Raw genomic sequence first — 22,651 nt, forward strand, 5'->3', positions numbered from 1 at the left:
GATTAAAGCTGAAACAAGAATGTAAACGGACCCGGCTGGTTTTTACCTGTTCTGTTCCATAAATAAATATTTTAAGTTAAAACCAACAACCTGAAGAAAAAACAGAGATTTCATTTTTAGTTGTTTGGTTTTGAACAATCTTTTAGTCTTTTTGAAAAAATTTTGACTCATTTTGGATGAAATCTACCAACTGTGGACAGATTTTACTCACTTTAGTTGTGGTTGGGGGAGTTTTGGACAGATGAGAAATCTTGGTCATTTTTAGTCAAGTTTTAGTAATTTTGTGCAGAAAGAAACACATCCATTAAATCAATGATTGTTTGTAGGACTCTAAACTGATCACACTAGAATACATCCCATAATACTGATGATCACCAGAATACATCCCATAATACTGATGATCATTAGGATACATCCATAATACTGATGATCACTAGAATACATCCCATAATACCGATGATCATTAGGATACATCCCATAATACTGATAATAGAAGCTGGTTGTAGAGAAAATGAACAAAAACTGATTTAGACTGTGGTTGTTTTGTGTCTCTTTGTGAATGTTTTGTGTCTCTTTGTGGTTGTTTTGTGTCTCTTTGTGAATGTTTTGTGTCTCTTTGTGGTTGTTTTGTGTCTCTTTGTGAATGTTTTGTGTCTCTTTGTGGTTGTTTTATGTCTCTTTGTGGTTGTTTTGTGTCTCTGTGATTGTTTTGTGTCTCTTTGTGGTAGTTTGTGTCTCTTTGTGGTTGTTTTATGTTCCTTTGTGGTAGTTTTGTGTCTCTTTGTGGTAGTTTTCTGTCTCTTTGTGGTTGTTTTATGTTTCTTTGTGGTTGTTTTGTGTCTCTCTATGGTTGTTTTGTGTTCCTTTGTGGTTGTTTTGTGTCTCTTTGTGGTAGTTTTGTGTCTCTTTGTGGTTGTTTTATGTTCCTTTGTGGTAGTTTTGTGTCTCTTTGTGGTTGTTTTATGTTCCTTTGTGGTAGTTTTGTGTCTCTTTGTGGTAGTTTTGTGTCTCTTTGTGGTTGTTTTATGTTTCTTTGTGGTTGTTTTGTGTCTCTCTATGGTTGTTTTGTGTTCCTTTGTGGTAGTTTTGTGTCTCTTTGTGGTAGTTTTGTGTCTCTTTGTGGTTGTTTTATGTTCCTTTGTGGTAGTTTTGTGTCTCTTTGTGGTAGTTTTGTGTCTCTTTGTGGTAGTTTTGTGTTTCTTTGTGGTTGTTTTATGTCTCTTTGTGGTTGTTTTGTGTCTCTGTGATTGTTTTGTGTCTCTTTGTGGTAGTTTTGTGTCTCTTTGTGGTTGTTTTATGTTCCTTTGTGGTAGTTTTGTGTCTCTTTGTGGTTGTTTTGTGTCTCTTTGTGGTTGTTTTATGTTTCTTTGTGGTTGTTTTGTGTCTCTCTATGGTTGTTTTGTGTTCCTTTGTGGTTGTTTTGTGTCTCTCTATGGTTGTTTTGTGTTCCTTTGTGGTTGTTTTGTGTCTCTTTGTGGTAGTTTTGTGTTTCTTTATGGTTGTTTTATGTCTCTTTGTGGTTGTTTAACGTTTCTTTGTGGACCTTTAGTGTCTCCTCTGACCAGGACTACCACAGTGGATGCATCGTCCTGACAGCGTGATGATCTGAGGCTGGAGGAAACTTCAAAAAACTTAAAAAGTCTTTTTTGTAAACTTCAAAGGTGATCCTTTTGTGGTGATGTTCCATGTTTTTCCTGGCATATTTGAACCTTTCAGGACAGTGTTGACTCTTTTTGGGGGTGATGTTGTGTCTTTTTGTTGTGACTTTCCAGCTTTTTTAGCTATTTTAGTTGCAGTTTCTACCAGAACTCAGATGTTCCTCCTCCTGAATGTCATGGTTCTATCTGCTGGACTGATGAAGTTCTGAAAACGTCCATTAAAGTGATAAATCTGGACCCTCCTCTATCTGAAGGTAGAACTCTGACCATTGATGAAGGTACTGCAGATGAAGAACCAGATGTTCTGAGGTCTACAGTAAATGCTAATTGACTCTAAATGTGTGTTTTGATGCTGTCGGACTCGATCTGAGAGCTGATGAAGCTTCTTGTTGAGCTGTAACGTTCAGCAGCTCTCAGGAAGACTCTAACCTACATTTGGAGCATCGCTGCACGTATTTTCATTTCCACAGCGACACATTAATTCAGCCTCAGTCAGGCAGACCTGGTGGAACAGTTAACCTACATAGAGACCATCCATCCACATAATGAGAGGAACACAGCAGACAGGAGAAGACAAGGTGTGCAGCAGTGCTTATGAGACCTGAGACATACAAACTACAGATAAAAAAAGATCCATTTCTGATGAATATATGTATATATGCAACTAAAAATACAGCCAAACACCGCACAAGAATAGATTGTTATCTATTGAAAAATACTGTTGATGCAGACATGATGTAAAGTTTTTGGACTTTTACTGGTTTTTGTCAAAATGTAAATTTGTAGTTTATTAGATCATCCATCCATCCATCCATCCATCCATCCATCCATCCTCACTAGGGTCATGGGGGGTGCTGGAGTCTATCTCAGCTGACTCGGTGAAGGCAGGGGACACCCTGGACAGGTCGAGTTTATTAGATATTATCTGTGATTTAACAAAACATGGAAAATCTGTAAAATACTCAAATTTAAAATATATCATAGTTTTTTCTGATTTAATTACAGAAAAATAGGGCAATTTCACAGGCAAATGTTGTCAAAGAATGAAATAGCATCTGATCAATAATATTTCTGATGGAGACGTTATGCACAGTTTGGGGATTTTTAATTGTTTTACAGTCAAAATACAAATGTGTGGCTTTTCTAGATATTAAATGTAATTTAACAGAACAGGGAAAATCAGCAAAATACTAGTTCAAAAAAATTAAAGATTTTTAGCTGATTTATAATTACAGAAAAATAATGTAATTTTACAGTCACATGTTGTTAAAGAGGGCTGCTCAGTGCAGTAGTGGTTAGCACTTTGGCCTTGCAGCAAGAAGATCCCCGGTTCAAATCCCTGGGATCTTTCTGCATGGAGTTTGCATGTTCTCCCTGTGCATGCGTGGGTTTTCTCCGGGTACTCCGGCTTCCTCCCACAGTCCAAAAACATGCTGAGGTTAATTGGTTACTCTAAATTGTCCGTAGGTGTGAATGTGAGTGTGATTGTGTGTCTGTATATGTAGCCCTGTGACAGACTGGTGACCTGTCCAGGGTGTCCCCTGCCTTCACCCGAGTCAGCTGGGATAGACTCCAGCCCCCCCCATGACCCTAGTGAGGATAAAGTGGTGGATGGATGGATGGATGGATGGATGATGGATGAATGATGGATGGATGGATGTTGTTAAAGAATATACATATATAATTAATTGTTAAAATAAAATTTGAGTTATCTGTTATAAAACGTATTTTTTCAGTGTTTTCTTCTCACTTTAGCTATCTTTTAATAAAGAATGTTAGCGTGTGTTTAAAGGATAAATCTTTATGTTTCAGCTTTTCTCTGCAGTTTGAAGCAGATGAAGGTTTTTTATGTCTGAATGTTAAAGAACTGATCTGATGTCAGATCTGAGTGACAGAAACGGGTCAAACTGATCTAATGAGGAGCAGGAAGCCTCCATGAACGGTTCTGTTGAAGACCTCAGCATGTAGTTCTAACAACCGCAGGAACAGAGAACACACCCACACTTATGAGGTTCTCTAATAGAATGTGATCACATCATTTATTCAGAAAAAGTGAAAACAAACGGAACATTTCAGATTAAAAACAAAGACAGTTTCTACGTTTCTGTGGGTAAAATCATGTGAACAGAGAATCATCTCCTGAATGATTCTATCGTCTGTTTGAAGCCCTTTAAAGAAACCGAGCAGGAAGAAATCTGAAGAACTAAACAAACAGGAAGAAGTTTTTCACTGTTTGGAAGAAAACCTGAAGCTGCTGGAACACTGGAATGAACTGAAGATAAACTGGTTTTAAAACAAAGACACCAAGTTTGAACCCTTCAGCTGCTGAACGCCGACGTTCACATTAAAGTTTAGGACTAAACTCAGCAGAAAGACTAGATTATATTATTATAGATTATACTATATTCAGTCCCTCCAGGATTTCACGGGCGTTTTTCGTGATTGTTGCGGCCAAAAATGCCTGAATTCGCGGCAGCTTTTCTAAAAAAATTGCGATGAAAGTTGCGATGTTTTAAGCTTCTTCGCAACATCGCAAATTCCTGGAGGGACTGTATATTATATTGTATAATTATATCATGTTATATTTTTATTATATTAAATTACACTACAGTCGATCCTGTTGTTGGTTTTCTGACAGCGTTGTCGTACAGTTGATGGATTTTACAGATTTATTCACTGCAGCTAAGAAGAAGAAGATTTAGACCTGAAGAACAGAGAGACGGAACATGAAGGTATGGATGTCTTATTATGGTATGTTTACTTTCTAATGTCATGAAAAAGGCTCCATTTTGACTCCTGGATTACCATGGTAACCGGTAGGAACAGTTAGATCACCATGGTAACCGGTAGGAACAGCTAGATCACCATGGTAACCGGTAGGAACATCTTGATCACCATGGTAACCGATAGGAACAGCTAGATCACCATGGTAACCGATAGGAACAGCTAGATCACCATGGTAACCGGTAGGAACAGCTAGATCACCATGGTAACCGATAGGAACAGCTAGAGCACCATGGCAACCGATAGGAACAACTAGATTACCATGGTATCCGATGCTGCACGGCTAGGTTACCATGGTAACCTGGTCTGGAGGAGGTTCTGTTCAGATTTTAGGATTTGAATCAGCTGGAAGAAGCGTTTTTAACAAACTCTTGTAGTAATTCTTCTGAATGAAGTTGTGCAGGTAATGAACCTACATGTAGGACCTACAGAACCTTTAGAACCAGCAGAATCTATGGAAACTACATGTGGGACCACCAGAACCTACACGTAGAACCAGAAGAACTTATAGAACCACTAGAACCTGTAGAACCAGTAGAATCTATGGAACCTACATGTGGGACCAGTAGAACCAGTAGAACCTCTGACTGCACACGATTGGTCAGATTCATATGGAAGAAGAGTCACATGATGGTTTTTATGGCTCAGAGTCTGAAGGAAGTGAAAATCCACCGTCTGGTTCTCGTCTTCTAACTGGAGCTTCAGGTTCTGTTGATCCGGTTAACTCAGAGAACGTCTGGATATAAAGTACAATCAGGAGGTGGTTTTTATGACTCATTCTCCTTCAGAGCTGCAGATCTGTTCTTCTGAATGGCTTGGAGGTAAATTCAAAGGAAGCTCATTGATGGAGAAACGTTTGTTCCTGAGTCCTGCAGCCTCGGTCTGACTCACTGTTTCAGAGAACATCAGAAGATTCCTGACTGATGAATACTGAGTGTCGACATTTCTGTGAATCAGTTCAGTGAAAGCAGCAAGAAAACTCAGAAGTAGGTCATCGTCTCTGAGAGTTCAGCCTCACAGCCTCCCGGTCACATCTTAGACGGAGATTTTCTTCTCTCTACCTGAAAGACGACGTTTGAAAGGAGCTACGTGGAGTCCTCTGGTGGGAAGTAAAGACGCCAGATGAACTCTGACCTGCTGAAGAAGCAGAGGGAAGTCAGGACGGGAAGTTAGAGCTGCTGGAGAGAAAGAAAAAAAATGACATGGAGGGAAAATGGAACATGAATAGATCTGACTAGAGAAAGACGTCCTCAAAGACTGAGAGACCAGAGAGGGAGGCCACCAAGACCCTATGACTCCTCTGAAGGAGAAAGAGACTAGAGAGGGAGGCCACAAAGACTCTATGACTCCTCTGAAGGAGAAAGAGACTAGAGAGGGAGGCCACCAAGACTCTATGACTCCTCTGAAGGAGAAAGAGACTAGAGAGGGAGGCCACCAAGACTCTATGACTCATCTGAAGGAGAAAGAGACTAGAGAAGGAGGCCACCAAGACTCTATGACTCCTCTGAAGGAGAAAGAGACTAGAGAAGGAGGCCACCAAGACTCTATGACTCCTCTGAAGGAGAAAGAGACGAGAGAGGGAGGCCACCAAGACTCTATGACTCATCTGAAGGAGAAAGAGACTAGAGAAGGAGGCCACCAAGACTCTATGACTCCTCTGAAGGAGAAAGAGACGAGAGAGGGAGGCCACAAAGACTCTATGACTCCTCTGAAGGAGAAAGAGACTAGAGAGGGAGGCCACCAAGACTCTATGACTCCTCTGAAGGAGAAAGAGACTAGAGAGGGAGGCCACCAAGACTCTATGACTCCTCTGAAGGAGAAAGAGACCAGAGAGGGAGGCCACAAAGACTCTATGACTCCTCTGAAGGAGAAAGAGACGAGAGAGGGAGGCCACCAAGACTCTATGACTCCTCTGAAGGAGTTCCAGCTTCAGACTGTTCATCCAACAACTGTTGTCTGTTCATCAGTCAGAGCTTCATGGAGACAAAGAGAAAGACTCTGATGGAAAAAGCTCCAATTAAATCTGGACTAGAGTTCACCAGAAGACATGTGGGGACTCTGAAGACACCTGGAAGAAGGTTCTTTGGTCTGAGGAGAACAGGATGGAGCTTTATGTCCATCAGACTAGATGATATATTTGATGGACACCAAACACTGAACATCATCACAAACACACCATCCCTACTGTGAAGCATGGTGGAGGCAGCATCATGATGTTCCTTAGCAGCATGTCCTGGAAGCCTGGTAAAGGTAGAGGGTAAATGAAATCCTGGAGGACAACCTGATGCAGTCTGAAGAGAACTGAGACGTGGAGAAGATCAGTTTTTTATCCAGATGGTCACTCAAAGCTGGGGTTGGGTGATAAATCGAATTAATTCACCTTTTTAAAACCTGACGATTTGAAAATTTGCCAAATCTTAAAATCGAGGTAAGCTTAAATATATAACAATATAGATTCTTCTTCTGCCTTTCACGACTTGTGCACTGGCGTTTGCTTCCGCCTCTCATCTCCTTCCGGCAAAACACTCACACCCCCGTCATGGCGGACAGAACAGCAGACGGAGAGTTGGTCGCGAGAAAAGGGCCTCATGTTACATCGATTATATGGAAGTGGTTCCGCTTTGACAAGACTGACACAGAGCAAACTACAGTCATGTGCAAGGTTTGCAAAAGTACTGTGAAAACGAAGAGTAGCAGCACAACTAACCTCTTTCAGCACCTCGGACAGAGGCATCCTAAAGAATGGGAAGAGTGCTGGCAGCTACGGGAGTGCAGCATGGCTAACACTAGCCATAGCAAACACACTGCAAAGAAACAACAAAAATGGATTAAAGTCGTAATCGTCCAAGATGAATAAAAAAAATTGAGATTTTATTTTTTGGCCATATCGCCTAATCCTACACGAAGCAAACAGACAAGATCCTCAGAGATGTTTGAAGACGACAAGATGGAAGTTCTGGAGCGGTTTTAAAACTTCTTGGTTTCTTGATTTATCACATCAGTGATTCTTTCTGCTGTTTAGAACTTTTCGTCTCTGGTGAGGACGTAAAACTTAGTCTTCAGCTTTGGACACATTCAGATCTACACCTAGAGTCTTCATCAGAGCTCTGTGCTGCTGGTTTAGAATGTCCAAGAACCTTAAATGAGAGGAAATGATGTTCCGTCATGAAAATGAATAAAACTTTAGTTCTTCCATCTACTGAATCTATCTTTACTCCAGATATTTCAACATCTGTTAGTGATTCCATTCCCTTTTATTTTAAATTAAGATACAGACTCTGACACTATGTGGTTTAATTAAGACTCATCTTTTAGATTCTCATCAAATGAAACTCTGTTCATGTACAAACACTGAGATCAACAGTGGATCAGTCCATGAAGATGATGCTGATGTTTTTACACGACCTCATTAAATACAGTAAAATTATTGAACAAAAACGAATCAAGGATGGTCAGATTTAGTTTATGTTATATGAACTGATCTATGAGGCTGCTTTCATACAGACACTGTCCTTATTTATCAGAAACGACCGTTCAGCGTTCCTCTGATTATCAGCATCATCTTATTAGTACCTGAAGTAACAAACCGCCACTGATCCAGAAACAGTTTTCAGCTTTAATATTCTAAAATAACCCAGATAAACGCTGTGTATTGTGATATATTTTATGTTGGGGCCCTTCAGGAGCCCCTCGACCAGCAAGGGGCAGCGTCTGCAGTCAACTAAAACACCATCAAAACTAACAACAACCTCTCATTGTTTCAGTAGTTAGTTCTTTAATGGTTTGCTTGTGGCGTCCCTCAGGGCAGCATCCTGGGTCCTCTAGGGTTTCAGATATTTGGCTTAATTTAAGAAAGAGATCACATTAAATCGGCTTTAAAGGACATGAAGTGTCTCTTAGACACACTGAAGACATGAAATGAGTTTGAAATTTTGCATAAAAAGAAGAAATTGTTTTCTCCTGATGATGCTGAGTTGAACAGCAGAAACTGGTCCATCAAACGTCTCATTAGGAAGAACCACTGATGTCTGAAACTGTTTTTCCTCTGAAAATGTCTCTTATGAATCCAGGGCGAGATGATTAGAAATGATGGAGGTCCATCTTCTCTGCAGGTCCAGGCTCAGACCATTGTTACTCCTCTATTTGAGCTTCAGACGCGTCTCCATTCAGGTCCAGTACTCCCAGTGAGCAGCTCTAATCCTCTCCAGCTCAGATTCTGAGCTCAGTCGTCTGGGATGGGGGAGTTGCAGTTCCCGTGGTAGATGTAAACGGGTCCGTCACAGCGGTAGTACATCTGGAAGACGTCTCCGTAGCCATGGTCCCTCCACCAGGTGCACAGCTGTCGGTTCCAGCCGCAGCCCAGCAGGTAGAAGAGCTCCGGATGCTCCATGCCGATCATGGTGAAGAAGTCCTGGTCGCCCAAGTGGCCCCTGAAGCGGTACTGGTCGGCCAGCTGGGCCACGTTGTCGGGCTCCAGCAGCCGGTTGTACAGAGCCGAGGCCCTCATGGCCCCCAGGTCCAGCAGCATGACGCCGCTGTTGAAGCCTGGCAGGCCGTCCGGAGGAGGATCTCCCACCCGGGTCTGAGGGTTCTCCTTCCGGTACTGCCAGAACGTATGTCTGAGGGGACGACAACACAGATGGAGGTCAGGTTAAAGTAAATCCAACCACAAATTAAAGTTTTGCACTTTTTCCCCATTTTGTTAAGGGCAGAAAATGTGTCCTTATTGTCATTTTAGCAACTTTGAGTAATTTTGAACTTTTTTGATGAATATATTGACTAATTTTGGACACGTTTCAATACATTTTGGGCAAATCTGAGTAATTTGGACAAGTTTTATGTCATTTTCAAGAGTTTTGTAAGTCAATTTGGACAAGTTCTATCTTCTTTAGGACACATTTTAAGTATTTTTGGATGCGTTTTAAGATATTCTGGATACATTTGAAGTAAAATTTGATCAGTTTTAGGATATTTTGGACAATTTTGCAGAATTTTGAATGAAGTTAATCTAATTTTGGGCCAATTTCAGGTCATTTTGAACAATTTTCAGCCGTCTTGGACAGGTTTGATTCAAAATATCTGAAAACTGGAACCTTGTCTGGTCAAACTTTAACACATCAGATTGTACCGATGTTAGAGCCTCAACAGTTGGAGAAATGTGAACCAGAGACTGTATTTTAGTAGAAACATGGATCCATCCATAGATATACACTGACAGGAACTTTATGGAGACACTAGACCAGGCTGGATTGAGCGTTTGTGAAAGGTCCAGTAATTAAAAACGTGTCCTCTGCTGGATCCATTCAATCATTCTGTCTGTTCTCACTACATCTAATGGATGTTAGTTTTATTTCTGGAGTTACTGAACCCTAAAAATGGCATCACAGGTATTTTTGAAGGTGAATACAAAAATCTCCAGGTTTTAAAACATTTGAAATGTTCAAATTCGGCGATAATATTCTACAGAACTTAGTTCTGGGTGTCACATTACAAATAAACTCTGAATAAACTCTGCGCTACATTCAGTATTTCCAGAACTCTGAAATGAGTCAGACTGATCCCCCAAACACTTTGCCAGTTACAGAGACTTTCAGCAAAACTGAAATCTTGAAGATGTGAGAACAAATAAAGGCTTCAGAGTTGCTGCAGAACACGACTGCAATCTTTCTTTTTTCGTCTCTGCAACTGAAAAAAGGTAAATTCTGTCACAGATCTGGTGTAAAACACACCACTGCGTTCCGTGTTTGTACAGGCGGGAGCTTGAACTCGTCGTACGAATGTTTGAGCTGGAGGACGTTGGGGAAAGTGAAGGAATCTGAGTTTCAGTCCACGTCTGCAGAACAAACAGCAGGAAGAAGCTGGAACCGGCTCAGCTCAGTTCTGCCAACAAACCGACTAAAAGCAGCTAAACGACACTCGGCTTCATTCAGACGACATTTGTATTCAGATTCAGTGTTTGGGTAAAAAACCTGAAGCCTCAGTCAGGTCTTAGGAGAGGAGCTCCATCAGGATGTTCTCTGATGGAAATAGAACCAGATTATACCCAGGTGATTTGAATGACAATGACAATGATTCTGTGTCTTTTAGCGACAATTTCACCTCTTTCTGTGTTGATTTTGCACATTTTTTATGGCGAATTTGAGTCCTTGTGGTCATCTTTCCTCTTTTGGTACAGATTTTTGGTCTTTTTGTGCTGATTTTGTATTTCGTTGTGGTAACTTTGGCCCTTTGTCGGTGATTTGGTTTCTTTTTGTGGAAATTTTGCATTTTTTTCTGCCGGCTTGCATCTGTTTATGGCAGTTTGACCTTTTTGTGCTCATTTTGCATCTTTTGGTGGAGATTTCAACCCGGTCTCACAAGGATTCGTGAAACTGTCACGTAAATTAATCTATGGTTACGTGCGCACCAACACGATTTCTCATATTTTACGTGTTGCTCACAACGAAATTCAAACCAATGTATTTCAAGCGGAGGACTTTTCATGCCACTCAGAACGTATTTCAAACGAATATTTTTAATGTAAAAGCGTTGTGAATCCAACGCTATATTTTGCATTACATCGTCCCATACATATAATGTGATGCCTTTATTTTTGCTGCAGGATTTGGGTATTTGAGATTAAAAAACGTTAGTGTTTGTTTGTTTGCAAACGGGTTTGATTTTGTTTTCATATCTGAGTCTTAATCACACCTGAATAGAACGTTTAATTAATCAAATATTCCTCGTGTGTCATGTTTCTCCTCGGTCTGATTTAAGCGAGTTACGTAGGGCATTTTGAATCGGTATATTATATTTTTAATGTAAAAGCATTGCGAATCCAACGCTATATTTTGCATTCGCAGGGGCCGGCAATTAGATGTGGCTTCGGGCCAAAATTTGTGTAAACATTATTCGGCCGTTTGACCGACGGGCCGGTGCGCTGGTATTTATTAAATCATTTTGATGAGTGGGTATCCGATGCCCGTATAGCTCAGCACGTTAAGCAGGTGACTCATGTACAAGAGCTGGTCTTGGACGCGGGTTCGATTCCGGTCTGCTTTATTATAATATTTGGGAAGTTTTTCATACACAAATGCAGATTTCTAAACGGACTGCTGTAAAACTTTTTAACATGATTGAAGATATCAAACTCATGGACAACTCCTAACCCATTGGACATTCATGCGGACAGACTCCTGTTTCAATTTAAACAAAACAAAACAAAACAAAACAAAACGTGCAGCACTTCGGCACCTTTCTTCTTCGGTGGTGTCTGTGTAAAACAATGTCCAACATGCAAACAGCACACCTAGCGCCATGAAGCACAAAATGCAGGTGTAAATCAATGGGGTGCTGAACATAGTAATATTCATAGCGGAAATAATAGATAATAATAATAATGATAGGTAATAGAATATTCTGAAATTAAGCTCGACTGTAGACAGGTATTTTGCAAACACTGTGAACACACACACACACACTAATATATGTTAGAGAAGCAGATAATGGCAGTAAAGTCAATTATTTTAATAATTTGAAGAGACAATATATGATTACGCTATATATACATATATAAACAAAATACTGACTAATGAACACATATTTCTATATAAAACTATATATATATATATATATATATATATAATTTTATTTTCTGACATCTTTTTTAATATATATGTATGAATTATACTGATAGTCTATATGTGATTTATATAATAATTTTCTCTGATATATTGATTATATTAATACTCCATCTATGATTTATATATATTCATTTTCTCTGATATATAACTTCTATCTATTGTTTTATATAAAAATATGTGTTCATTAGTCAGTATTTTGTTTATATATGTATATATAGTGTAATCATATATTGTCTCTTCAAATTATTAAAATAATTGACTTTGCTGCCATTATCTGCTTCTCTAACATATATTAGTGTGTGTGTGTTTACAGTGTTTGCAAAAAACCTGTCTACAGTCGAGCTTAATATCAGAATATTCTATTACTGTTAATCCCACTATGAATATTAAAATACGCCGAACCATTTGTCCTGTATCAAAGCTACATGTATGACGTTTGCAGCAAAAAAATCAAAAAACGCGTGAAAATCAGTTTAATATTCAGAGTTAAGATGGATTAAATGCGCTGTCAAACAGCGCTGAGTGGAGCGGATGACCGGACCAAGATGGCGGCCCCACCGCTCGTCAGCCCCAGTAGGCAGTAGCGGTCGATGCGGCGTCTACTTTTTATTATGTCTATGGTGCTGAATGCTCTGGGAGCAAGTCTACAGTGAAAACACTTTTGAAGGGGTCAAGGGTCACTAAATCAAGGTTCAAAGGTTCAAGGGTTCACTTTATTGTCGTATCATTCCACATTTGCACATGAAACAATATGAAATTTGACCCTGGTCCCAGTTTCAGCCATCAAAAAAATATAAAAACACTCTCATAAAGACAATATAAGTATAAAGAGACACACTAATATATACAAATCTGCAACATAGATATATGTGCAGTGAACCAACAGTTTGTGCAATATTTAGTAGGTAAATGAATAAAGAGCCTAGTCCAGTAGTGCAGTGTGTGTATGAATGTGTGTATGCTTGTGTGTGTATGTGGGGATGTGTGCATGCATGTGTATTTGCGGGGGAGAGGTGGTGATGATATGAAAACAGAGTCTACACAGACCTGTTCAGTAGCCCGACAGCTTCGCGGAAGAAGACTTCAAATGAAGGAGACATTTTGTGCAACAAGTATCATAAAAGTCATTCCCAGTGGAATTCAAGTCTGATATTGTGTGGGACTATTCAGAGCAGTCACATGAAGCACTGTATCTGTTTTCAAGGGTCTAGCTCCACGGGAACCCGCGTTTTTCAGCAGTGAGGCCTGCTAGCAGTGATGCAGCCTGAGGCCTTCAGACATGTAAAAAAAAATTCCTGCTCGGTCATTTTTGGGTCTAGTGACACCAAATCGTACACGCTCCTAGTAGACCACCTCCTGACCTTGCATATTTTTTTTCAGAGAGTTAGCTCAAAAGGGGCTCGATCATGGCCCTGTTTCTTACTCTACGGTTAACCCTTTAATGTCCAAATGCTTCAAAACAGGCTAAAAAGGTCAAAATCTCGCACAATCCTAAACCAATTTGACCAAACTGCACAGGTTCTATATACAGAGGCTAATGTGAACGCTCATGCACGTTTCAGACCTCCAGGGGCCCTGAAGAAGGAATGAGGGCAAAAAAAAAACACGTTTTTTCATAAATGTCCCTCTTTTGCTCTCATTTCTCTTCTGTAACACTCAGAGAGCTGAAACCTGGGATCTGGTACCTCTGAAACATCTAAAATCTAAATCCACTGGAACTGTTTTGCTAGCCCCTCCCAAACCGGAAGTAGCTCCAGGAACGACCTAGAGACTTGTTCTTCAGATCAATTGTTCACCAAGGTCACCTGAATCCCCCCTAAAAGTTTCAGCTCATTTGATGCAAAAATGACCGATTTGTGGGGCTTCATAGTCCAAAAATGTCAAACTTTGACCCTGCGCCAGGGGTCACAGGAAGGTCACAGAGACACCAAACCAGCACAGTTCAGCTCCAAATATAGCCTAGTATAACATACTAAAAGATCAGCCCCAGGGTCCCAGTAAAAAAAGCTGACCAAGTGTTCATGTTTGAAAATCAGGTCTGGTCAGACTTTTAAACCCTGAGAGCCTTCTGCCAGTGGAATTAGACCCTCACCCTCATTTTTACCCAAACGGGACGAAATCTTAACCACAAGTACTAGGGCCCCCGGTGAGTCGGTATGTACAATTTCAGCCTCCTAGGTCAACAGGGGGCCAGATGAATATGAATATTACTATGTTCAGCACCCCATTGATTTACACCTGCATTTTGTGCTTCATGGCGCTAGGTGTGCTGTTTGCATGTTGGACATTGTTTTACACAGACACCACCGAAGAAGAAAGGTGCCGAAGTGCTGCACGTTTTGTTTTGTTTTGTTTAAATTGAAACAGGAGTCTGTCCGCATGAATGTCCAATGGGTTAGGAGTTGTCCATGAGTTTGATATCTTCAATCATGTTAAAAAGTTTTACAGCAGTCCGTTTAGAAATCTGCATTTGTGTATGAAAAACTTCCAAAATATTATAATACAGCAGACCGGAATCGAACCCGCGTCCAAGACCAGCTCTTGTAAATGAGTCACCTGCTTAACGTGCTGAGCTGTACAGGCATCAGATACCCACTCATCAAAATGATTTAATAAATACCAGCGCACCGGCCCGTCGGTCAGACAGCCGAATAATGTTTACACAGATTTTGGTCCGAAGCCACATCTAATTGCCGGCCCCTGCGAATGCAAAATATAGCGTTGGATTCGCAATGCTTTTACATTAAAAATATAATATACCGATTCAAAATGCCCTACGTAACTCGCTTAAATCTGACCGAGGAGAAACATGACACACGAGGAATATTTGATTAATTAAACGTTCTATTCAGGTGTGATTAAGATTCAGATATGAAAACAAAATCAAACCCGTTTGCAAACAAACAGACACTAACGTTTTTTAATCTCAAATACCCAAATCCTGCAGCAAAAATAAAGGCATCACATTATATGTATGGGACGATGTAATGCAAAATATAGCGTTGGATTCACAACGCTTTTACATTGAAAATATTCGTTTGAAATACGTTCTGAGTGGCATGAAAAGTCCTCCGCTTGAAATACATTGGTTTGAATTTCGTTGTGAGCAACACGTAAAATATGAGAAATCGTGTTGGTGCGCACGTAACCATAGATTAATTTACGTGACAGTTTCACGAATCCTTGTGAGACCGGGTTGGAGATTTTGTGTCTTTCTGTTATACATTTCCCTTTTTGTGGTGATTTTGCAGCTTTTTGTCATTATTTTGTGTCTTTTTGTGGTAGTTTGGACCCCGTTTGTGGTGATTTAGCATCTCTCTATGGAAATTTGGTCTTTCTGTGGTGATTTCGTTTCTTTGCGGTAATTTTGGCCCATTTTTGGTGGACTTCAAGGATCTGCAACTCTGGAAATATTCCCAGTCTGAAGGTAGAAGTCTTATCATTGATAAAGTTCCTGCAGATGAAGAACCAGATGTTCTGAGGAGGTTGTGTTGATTATTTCTGGTGTTTTCTATGATGTAATTTAGAGCGTAAAGACGGACTATTTGTAGGTTTCTGATGTTCTTTATGGAGGCTGCAGTTGTGACTCACATGAAGGAAACATCACGAATAATTCCGTGTTTGTGAAGAACCGGATCACACTCAGATGATGGAATGACATTAAGAGAAAACCTGGAAGGAGTGAAACCAAACATCTGGTCTCTGTTTGTTAAAGAAGAAGCTTGTTCACGTCTCCACAGAGAGCTTCAGCTGCTCCTGAAGGACAGCAGGCCTCTGTCACCTGGAGCAGGTGTGCTCAGGTGTTCAGGACTCAAACAGTCGCTGTTTTGTTCTCTGATCCTGCAGAGGAGCAGATGGAACCGATAAGAAATGCATGAAACAAACCGACTCTGGGTCACGGCTGCATCTGTCGTGTTCCCAGAGTGCTGCTGTTGTTCATTCAGATCTACTGAGATCTTTGTTTTCAGCGCTTGGACTGTTTTTTTCCTCTGTTTTTTGGAGGAAGTACAAAGCGCTCATTTCCTCCCACCGACTAACAGCTGGAGCAAAGATGTTTGATTGCAGCTGAACATGAGGACGGATGTTAGCCTCGTCTGTTCACCGTTCACACGTCAACTCAGCACAGAATCCAGATTATTCTGGGAGCTGCAGATGAAATATTCATGAAGAACTGGGCTTGAACACAGCGAGAGACAACAGAGAACGTAAAAAAAACACAAAACCAACCTGACCTGAACTCTTTCTGCATGTGGGAACTTTTTTTGTTCTAAAAAACAACACAGAATGACACAAAACAGACAAAAAATCAACATGAAATCACAGAAAACAACAAAAACCAGACAAAGACTGAAAAGAATGAGACACGGAACAGCAAAAAAGAGACGACAAGCAAGACAGAAAACAACAGAAAGTGATACAAAACTAAAATGATCAGACACAAAACAAAATGATAAAAAAAACACACAAAACAACAAACAAGACCCAAACCAATACACAGCAATGAGAACCAGGCACAAAACAACACAGGTAAGACAAACAACACAGAAAAGACACAAAACAATGAAACCCAGACACAATCTGAAAAGAATGAGACACAGAAGAGCAAAAAAAGACTTGAAAACACAATGGTGAGACAAAGTAATGATCTGACAATAAAAACACAACAGAAAAAGAGCAAAAAATGACAAAAACTGAGACAACAGCAAGAAACAAAAAAAAGCATTTTCTGTTCAACAAAACAACGGAAACCAAACACAAAATGACACAAAAACTGAAGAAAAACAACTCCACAACACAGAACGACAAAAATCTCACAGAAAGCAAAATGATTGAATCAAGACCACAACAACAACGGGCCTCAGGATCTGGTCACGGTATCTCTGTCATTCAAAATGCCATCAATAAAATGCACCTGTGTTCTTGGTCCATAACAGACGCCTGTCCATACCATAACCCCACCGCCACCATGGGACACTCCATCCACAACACTGACATCAGAAAACCGCTCACCCACACGACACCACACACACTGTCTGCCATCTGCCCTGAACAGTGTAAACCGGGATTCATCCGTGAAGAGAACACCTCTCCAACGTGCCAGACTCCATCCAATGTGAGCATTTGCCCACTCAAGTCGGTTACGACGACAAACTGGAGTCAGGTGGAGACCCCGATGAGGACGACGAGCAGCAGATGAGCTTCCCTGAGACGGTTTCTGACAGTTTGTGCAGAAATTCTTTGGTTATGCAAACCGATTGTTTCAGCAGCTGTCCGAGTGGCTGGTCTCAGACCATCTTGGAGGTGAACATGCTGGATGTGGAGGTCCTGGGCTGCTGTGGTTACACGTGGTCTGAGGTTGTGAGGCTAGTTGGATGTACTGTTAAATTCTCTGAAACTCCTTTGGAGACGGCTTATGGCAGAGAAATGAACATTCAATACACCAGCAACAGCTCTGGATGACATTCCTGCTGTCAGCATGCCAATTCCACGCTCCCTCAAATCATTGTGCTGTGATAAAACTACACCTTTCAGAGTGTCCTTTTATTGTGGGCAGTCTAAGGCACACCTGTGCACTAATCATGGTGTCTAATCAGCATCTTGATATGGCACACCTGTGAGGGGGGATGGATTATCTCAGCAAAGGAGAAGTGCTCACTATCACACATTTAGACAGATTTGTGAACAATATTGGAGAGAAATGGTGATATTGTGTATGTGGAAAAAGTTTTAGATCTTTGAGTTCATCTCATAAAAAAATGGGAGCAAAAACAAAAGCGTTGCGTTTATATTTTTGTTGAGTGTAAATCACTCTTAACGTCGCTGGTTTACCCCCACAGGAAGAAAGATGGACCCCACCACATCACAACAGCACCAACCAGGAACATCTGAAGGAACACGACAATCACCCAAGATGTTGGTTTGACCTCCAAACCTCCAAGACCCCATAGGATGCCCCTAAAAGTCCTCTGGTCCAGACCCTATAGGACGCCCCTAAAAGTCCTCTGGTCCAGACCCCATAGGACGTCCCTAAAAGTCCTCTGGTCCAGACCCAATAGTACGCCCCTAAAAGTCCTCTGGTCCAGACCCTATAGGACGCCCCTAAAAGTCCTCTGGTCCAGACCCTATAGGACGCCCCTAAAAGTCCTCTGGTCCAGACCCAATAGGACGTCCCTAAAAGTCCTCTGGTCCAGACCCTATAGGACGCCCCTAAAAGTCCTCTGGTCCAGACCCCATAGGACGTCCCTAAAAGTCCTCTGGTCCAGACCCAATAGTACGCCCCTAAAAGTCCTCTGGTCCAGACCCAATAGGACGTCCCTAAAAGTCCTCTGGTCCAGACCCTATAGGACGCCCCTAAAAGTCCTCTGGTCCAGACCCAATAGGACGTCCCTAAAAGTCCTCTGGTCCAGACCCCATAGTACGCCCCTAAAAGTCCTCTGGTCCAAATCCAATAGGACGTCCCCGAAAAGTCCTCGGGTCCAGACCCCATAGGACGCCCCTAAAAGTCCTCTGGTCCAGACCCCATAGGACGTCCCTAAAAGTCCTCTGGTCCAGACCCAATAGGACGTCCCCGAAAAGTCCTCGGGTCCAGACCCCATAGGACGCCCCTAAAAGTCCTCTGGTCCAGACCCCATAGGACGTCCCTAAAAGTCCTCTGGTCCAGACCCAATAGGACGTCCCTAAAAGTCCTCTGGTCCAGACCTCATAGGACGTCCCTAAAAGTCCTCGGGTCCAGACCCCATAGGATGCCCCTAAAAGTCCTCTGGTCCAGACTCTATAGGACGCCCCTAAAAGTCCTCGGGTCCAGACCCCATAGGACACCCCTAAAAGTCCTCTGGTCCGGACCCCATAGGACGCCCCTAAAAGTCCTCGGGTCCAGACCCCATAGGACACCCCTAAAAGTCCTCTGGTCCGGACCCCATAGGACGCCCCTAAAAGTCCTCGGGTCCGGACCCCATAGGACGCCCCTAAAAGTCCTCTGGTCCGGACCCCATAGGACACCCCTAAAAGTCCTCTGGTCCGGACCCCATAGGATGCCCCTAAAAGTCCTCGGGTCCGGACTCTATAGGACGCCCCTAAAAGTCCTCTGGTCCAGACCCCATAGGACGCCCCTAAAAGTCCTCTGGTCCAGACCCCACAGGACTTTTGACCACATTGGGGGAGCAACACAATATCAGGCAGGTAATCATATGCCTGATAGGTGTATATTTACATTATAAATAAACTAAATTACAATATTGCGATTAATGATCGATTAATAATGTAACGGAATGAAAACAGGCTAACCTACTGGATTTTATTGGAAGCATCCCAGTGTCCTTTCAGAAGCTGGAATATTGGACTGGGACACTATAGTTTTAACATCTGACAACCAGCAGCTCATCCTGAACATCAACCGGACGTTCCAGCAGAACGTCAGAGCCCAGGAACCCTGCTAGGAGCCCAGCTAGCTGTCAGCATGTAATATGTTAATGTGTTCGTCCTGCTGATTGTCCACTCAGCTGGAGTGCTTTCCTGTGTTAGTAGAGGTTTTCTGCTGCTAATGGATGGAGCTCTGCAGCAGAATCTCCTCCTCCCAGCAGCAGCTACTTCATTATTAGTGAAAACGTCCCACAGCTGCATCTCTAACGTCTGGAAGCCCAGGAGACCAGAACCTCCTACATGGTGTCAGAAGGAATCCAGTCTTTCTGTTTAATGTGTTCAGCTCATCAACTGATCCAGCTGAAGACGGTTTTTAAAGACGATGAACATTTATGAGACAGATTAGTATTTTTCTGACTATGAATGCAGCCTTTAAGCTGCAGTCAATTCCAGCCATTTTCAGTACAAAAAAACGCTAATATTCTATTTGTAAATAAAAAATATGACGAGAAGTACAGGGAATATTGGACGCGCATTGCGAGGTGCATTTCCTTGAAAACGACCTATTCGTGGATTTTATACCGACTTCAGGACATGTTTTGGATAAAATAGTTTACTGGCTTGTGTCGTCTGGATGTAGAAGGTTGGATTATGGCCGTTTTTTGTGGAATATTTTCATCTGTGTGTAATAATGAACCCGGAAATGTGAGTCGCGCTGTGTGCATTGAAGCCGTGTATAGAGAACGGATGGATGAATATTCGTTTTTTGTTGGACAAATGTGTTTATATTACCCGCTGTGGTAATCACATCTGAAAGTGGTTTATACCGGCGGATTCATGAGAATCTAAGCTTTCCATCGGCGTATAGTGTTTGTATAATCGCGTTTGCAGCTTCAGACATTCTTGAAATTCCTATGCAAATTAGTAAGTGTACCGCCGGCGGGACACTGAAATTTAACGGGTTAAACCATTTCCTGACCCAACAGACGGCAGCATTAGCACTGAATAACTGATTAATGGTTGAACCGCTAAAGTACAGTGGACATTATTCACGTTGCTAATATGTGACAATTCTCTGATTAAATATATATGCATGTGACAGATAAAAATGTTTTTTGCATGTCTTTTTAACATTAACACCAGGCTCTTCTTTCTCTAAAACATCTGAAAATATCAGTAAAATACCAATCACAAAGGGCTTTTATTACTGTACAATTCATCTGATTTTACAGTCAACTTTTGAACATTTTACAAAAACTGGAGACCAAAAAAGCTAATAGATGCTAATCTAAGACGTCATTGTTGGAGTTCATTAATCTCCACAGAAGTCTTTGTCATGGCGGCCGTTGCTGCTAAACTCCCAACATGAACTGTAGTCTGAGTGACCCCTCCCTTCTCTACAGGATTAAACAGGAAGAGGCTCCACCTGCTGGAACAATCAGGTACTACAGCTGATCTGCATTATATTTACTGACATCCAGACCTTGTTAAAGCTGGGTTATATTTTCCGCACGAACGAGCTGTGTGGGAATAAGACGGTTGGAAGTCTGTGCGAGAGAATATGTGTGCATTTATACTCCGTGCAGCGTCTTCTCCCAAACTGCAGGGGGCAGCGTATCACAAACACGTCGACCTGGTCTACTCTAGTGCTAAACTAGAGAAGTAGTTTTCCATTGTTCACACCACTTACAACACGGCATTTTAGCAAATAGCTGCATTCCAGCAGTTAGTTTTATTTCACACACAAACTATTCATAACTCGGTTACCATGGTGATCTCTGGGTGATGAATGGTAGAAGTGCACGTGTTTGTAGACTTCAGCTACGAGGAGGTCCTGGTCCTCTGCCAGGTTTTTCCACGCGGCTCCGTCCGCAAAGTTAGAACAATGTGGAGGTGCACGGCATAGCTGCTAAAATTGCACAATTTTTCTGCACAGACCTCGCGGACGCGGTAAGAATAGAACAGGCTTTATGTCTTCTTACATCCTTCTAACGTGTTCCTCCTCCTGAATGTCATGGTTCTATCTGCTGGACTGATGAAGTTCTGAAAAAGTCCATTAAAGTGATAAATCTGAACCCTCCTCTATCTGAAGGTAGAACTCTGACCATTGATGAAGGTACTGCAGATGAAGAACCAGATGTTCTGAGGAGGTTCTGGAGGGAACTTTGGTCCTATTGGGTTGAATTTTTGTGCTAAATTTGATTTTTTTTTTTTTGTTGTAATTTCACCTGTTTTGTGGTGATGCTGGTCCATTTTGTGGCAATTTTTGTTTACTTTTTGTGGTGATTTTATGTCTTTTTGTGGTTATTTTGGCCGTATTTATGGTGATTTTATGTCTTTTTGTGGTTATTTTAGCCGTTTTTGTGGTGATTTTATGTCTTTTTGTGGTTATTTTGGCCGTTTTTGTGGTGATTTTATGTCTTTGTGGTTATTGTGGCCGTTTTTGTGGTGATTTTATGTCTTTTTGTGGTTATTTTGGCCGTTTTTGTGGTGATTTTATGCCTTTTTGTGGTTATTTTAGCCATGTTTGTGGTGATTTTATGTCTTTTTGTGGTTATTTTGGCCGTTTTTGTAGTGATTTTATGTCTTTTTGTGGTTATTTTGGCCGTTTTTATGGTGATTTTATGTCTTTTTGTGGTTATTTTGGCCGTTTTTGTAGTGATTTTATGTCTTTTTGTGGTTATTTTGGCCGTTTTTATGGTGATTTTATGTCTTTTTGTGGTTATTTTGGCCGTTTTTGTGGTGATTTTATGTCTTTTTGTGGTTATTTTGGCCGTTTTTGTGGTGATTTTCCTTGTTTTTAGTGCCAAATTTGAGTTCTTGTTGCAATTTCACCTGTTTTGTGATTATTTTGGTACTTGTTGTGGTGATGTTCTGTTTTTCCTGGCATATTTGACCCTTTTAGTATAGTTTTGGCTCTTTTTGGGGTGACTGTGTCTTTTTGTAATTTGTCCACCAAATTTGAGTTTTTGTCGAAATTTCACCCACTTTGTGGTGATTCTGATACTTTTTGGGGTGCTTTTTTGTCTTTTTGGGATAGTTTTTCTCCATATTCTTGATGATTTTCCAGCATTTCTAGTTGCAGTTTTTCCCAGAACTCAGGTGTGTTTTTGTGGTAATTTTCCACTTTTCTGTGCAGATTTTGTGGAAATTTTGCATTTTTTGTGCTGGTGCGGCATCTGTTTGTCGTAGTTTTGGTCTTTTTGTGGTTGTTTTGCATTTTTGATG

The 22,651-nt window shown here is 41.3% G+C and overlaps 2 protein-coding genes across 4 annotated transcripts in view; one reads left to right on the forward strand and one right to left on the reverse strand.

The window, feature by feature from the left end:
* LOC110966412 (cystathionase (cystathionine gamma-lyase)) overlaps positions 1-22,651 on the forward strand; it is a 353,362-nt gene that overhangs the window by 160,465 nt on the left and 170,246 nt on the right. The window lies entirely within an intron of this gene.
* The window catches only part of LOC110966410 (xyloside xylosyltransferase 1-like), a 64,470-nt gene continuing 45,489 nt past the window's right edge, over positions 3,671-22,651 (reverse strand). Inside the window, exon 5 of the mRNA XM_051946744.1 lies at positions 3,671-9,061. Coding sequence (XP_051802704.1) covers positions 8,665-9,061 — 397 coding nt within the window. The 3' untranslated portion in view covers positions 3,671-8,664. The remainder of the gene's footprint in view (positions 9,062-22,651) is intronic.

The sequence above is a fragment of the Acanthochromis polyacanthus genome, chromosome 4, assembly GCF_021347895.1.
Source record: "Acanthochromis polyacanthus isolate Apoly-LR-REF ecotype Palm Island chromosome 4, KAUST_Apoly_ChrSc, whole genome shotgun sequence".
In the NCBI taxonomy this organism is placed as follows: Eukaryota; Metazoa; Chordata; class Actinopteri; family Pomacentridae; genus Acanthochromis; species Acanthochromis polyacanthus.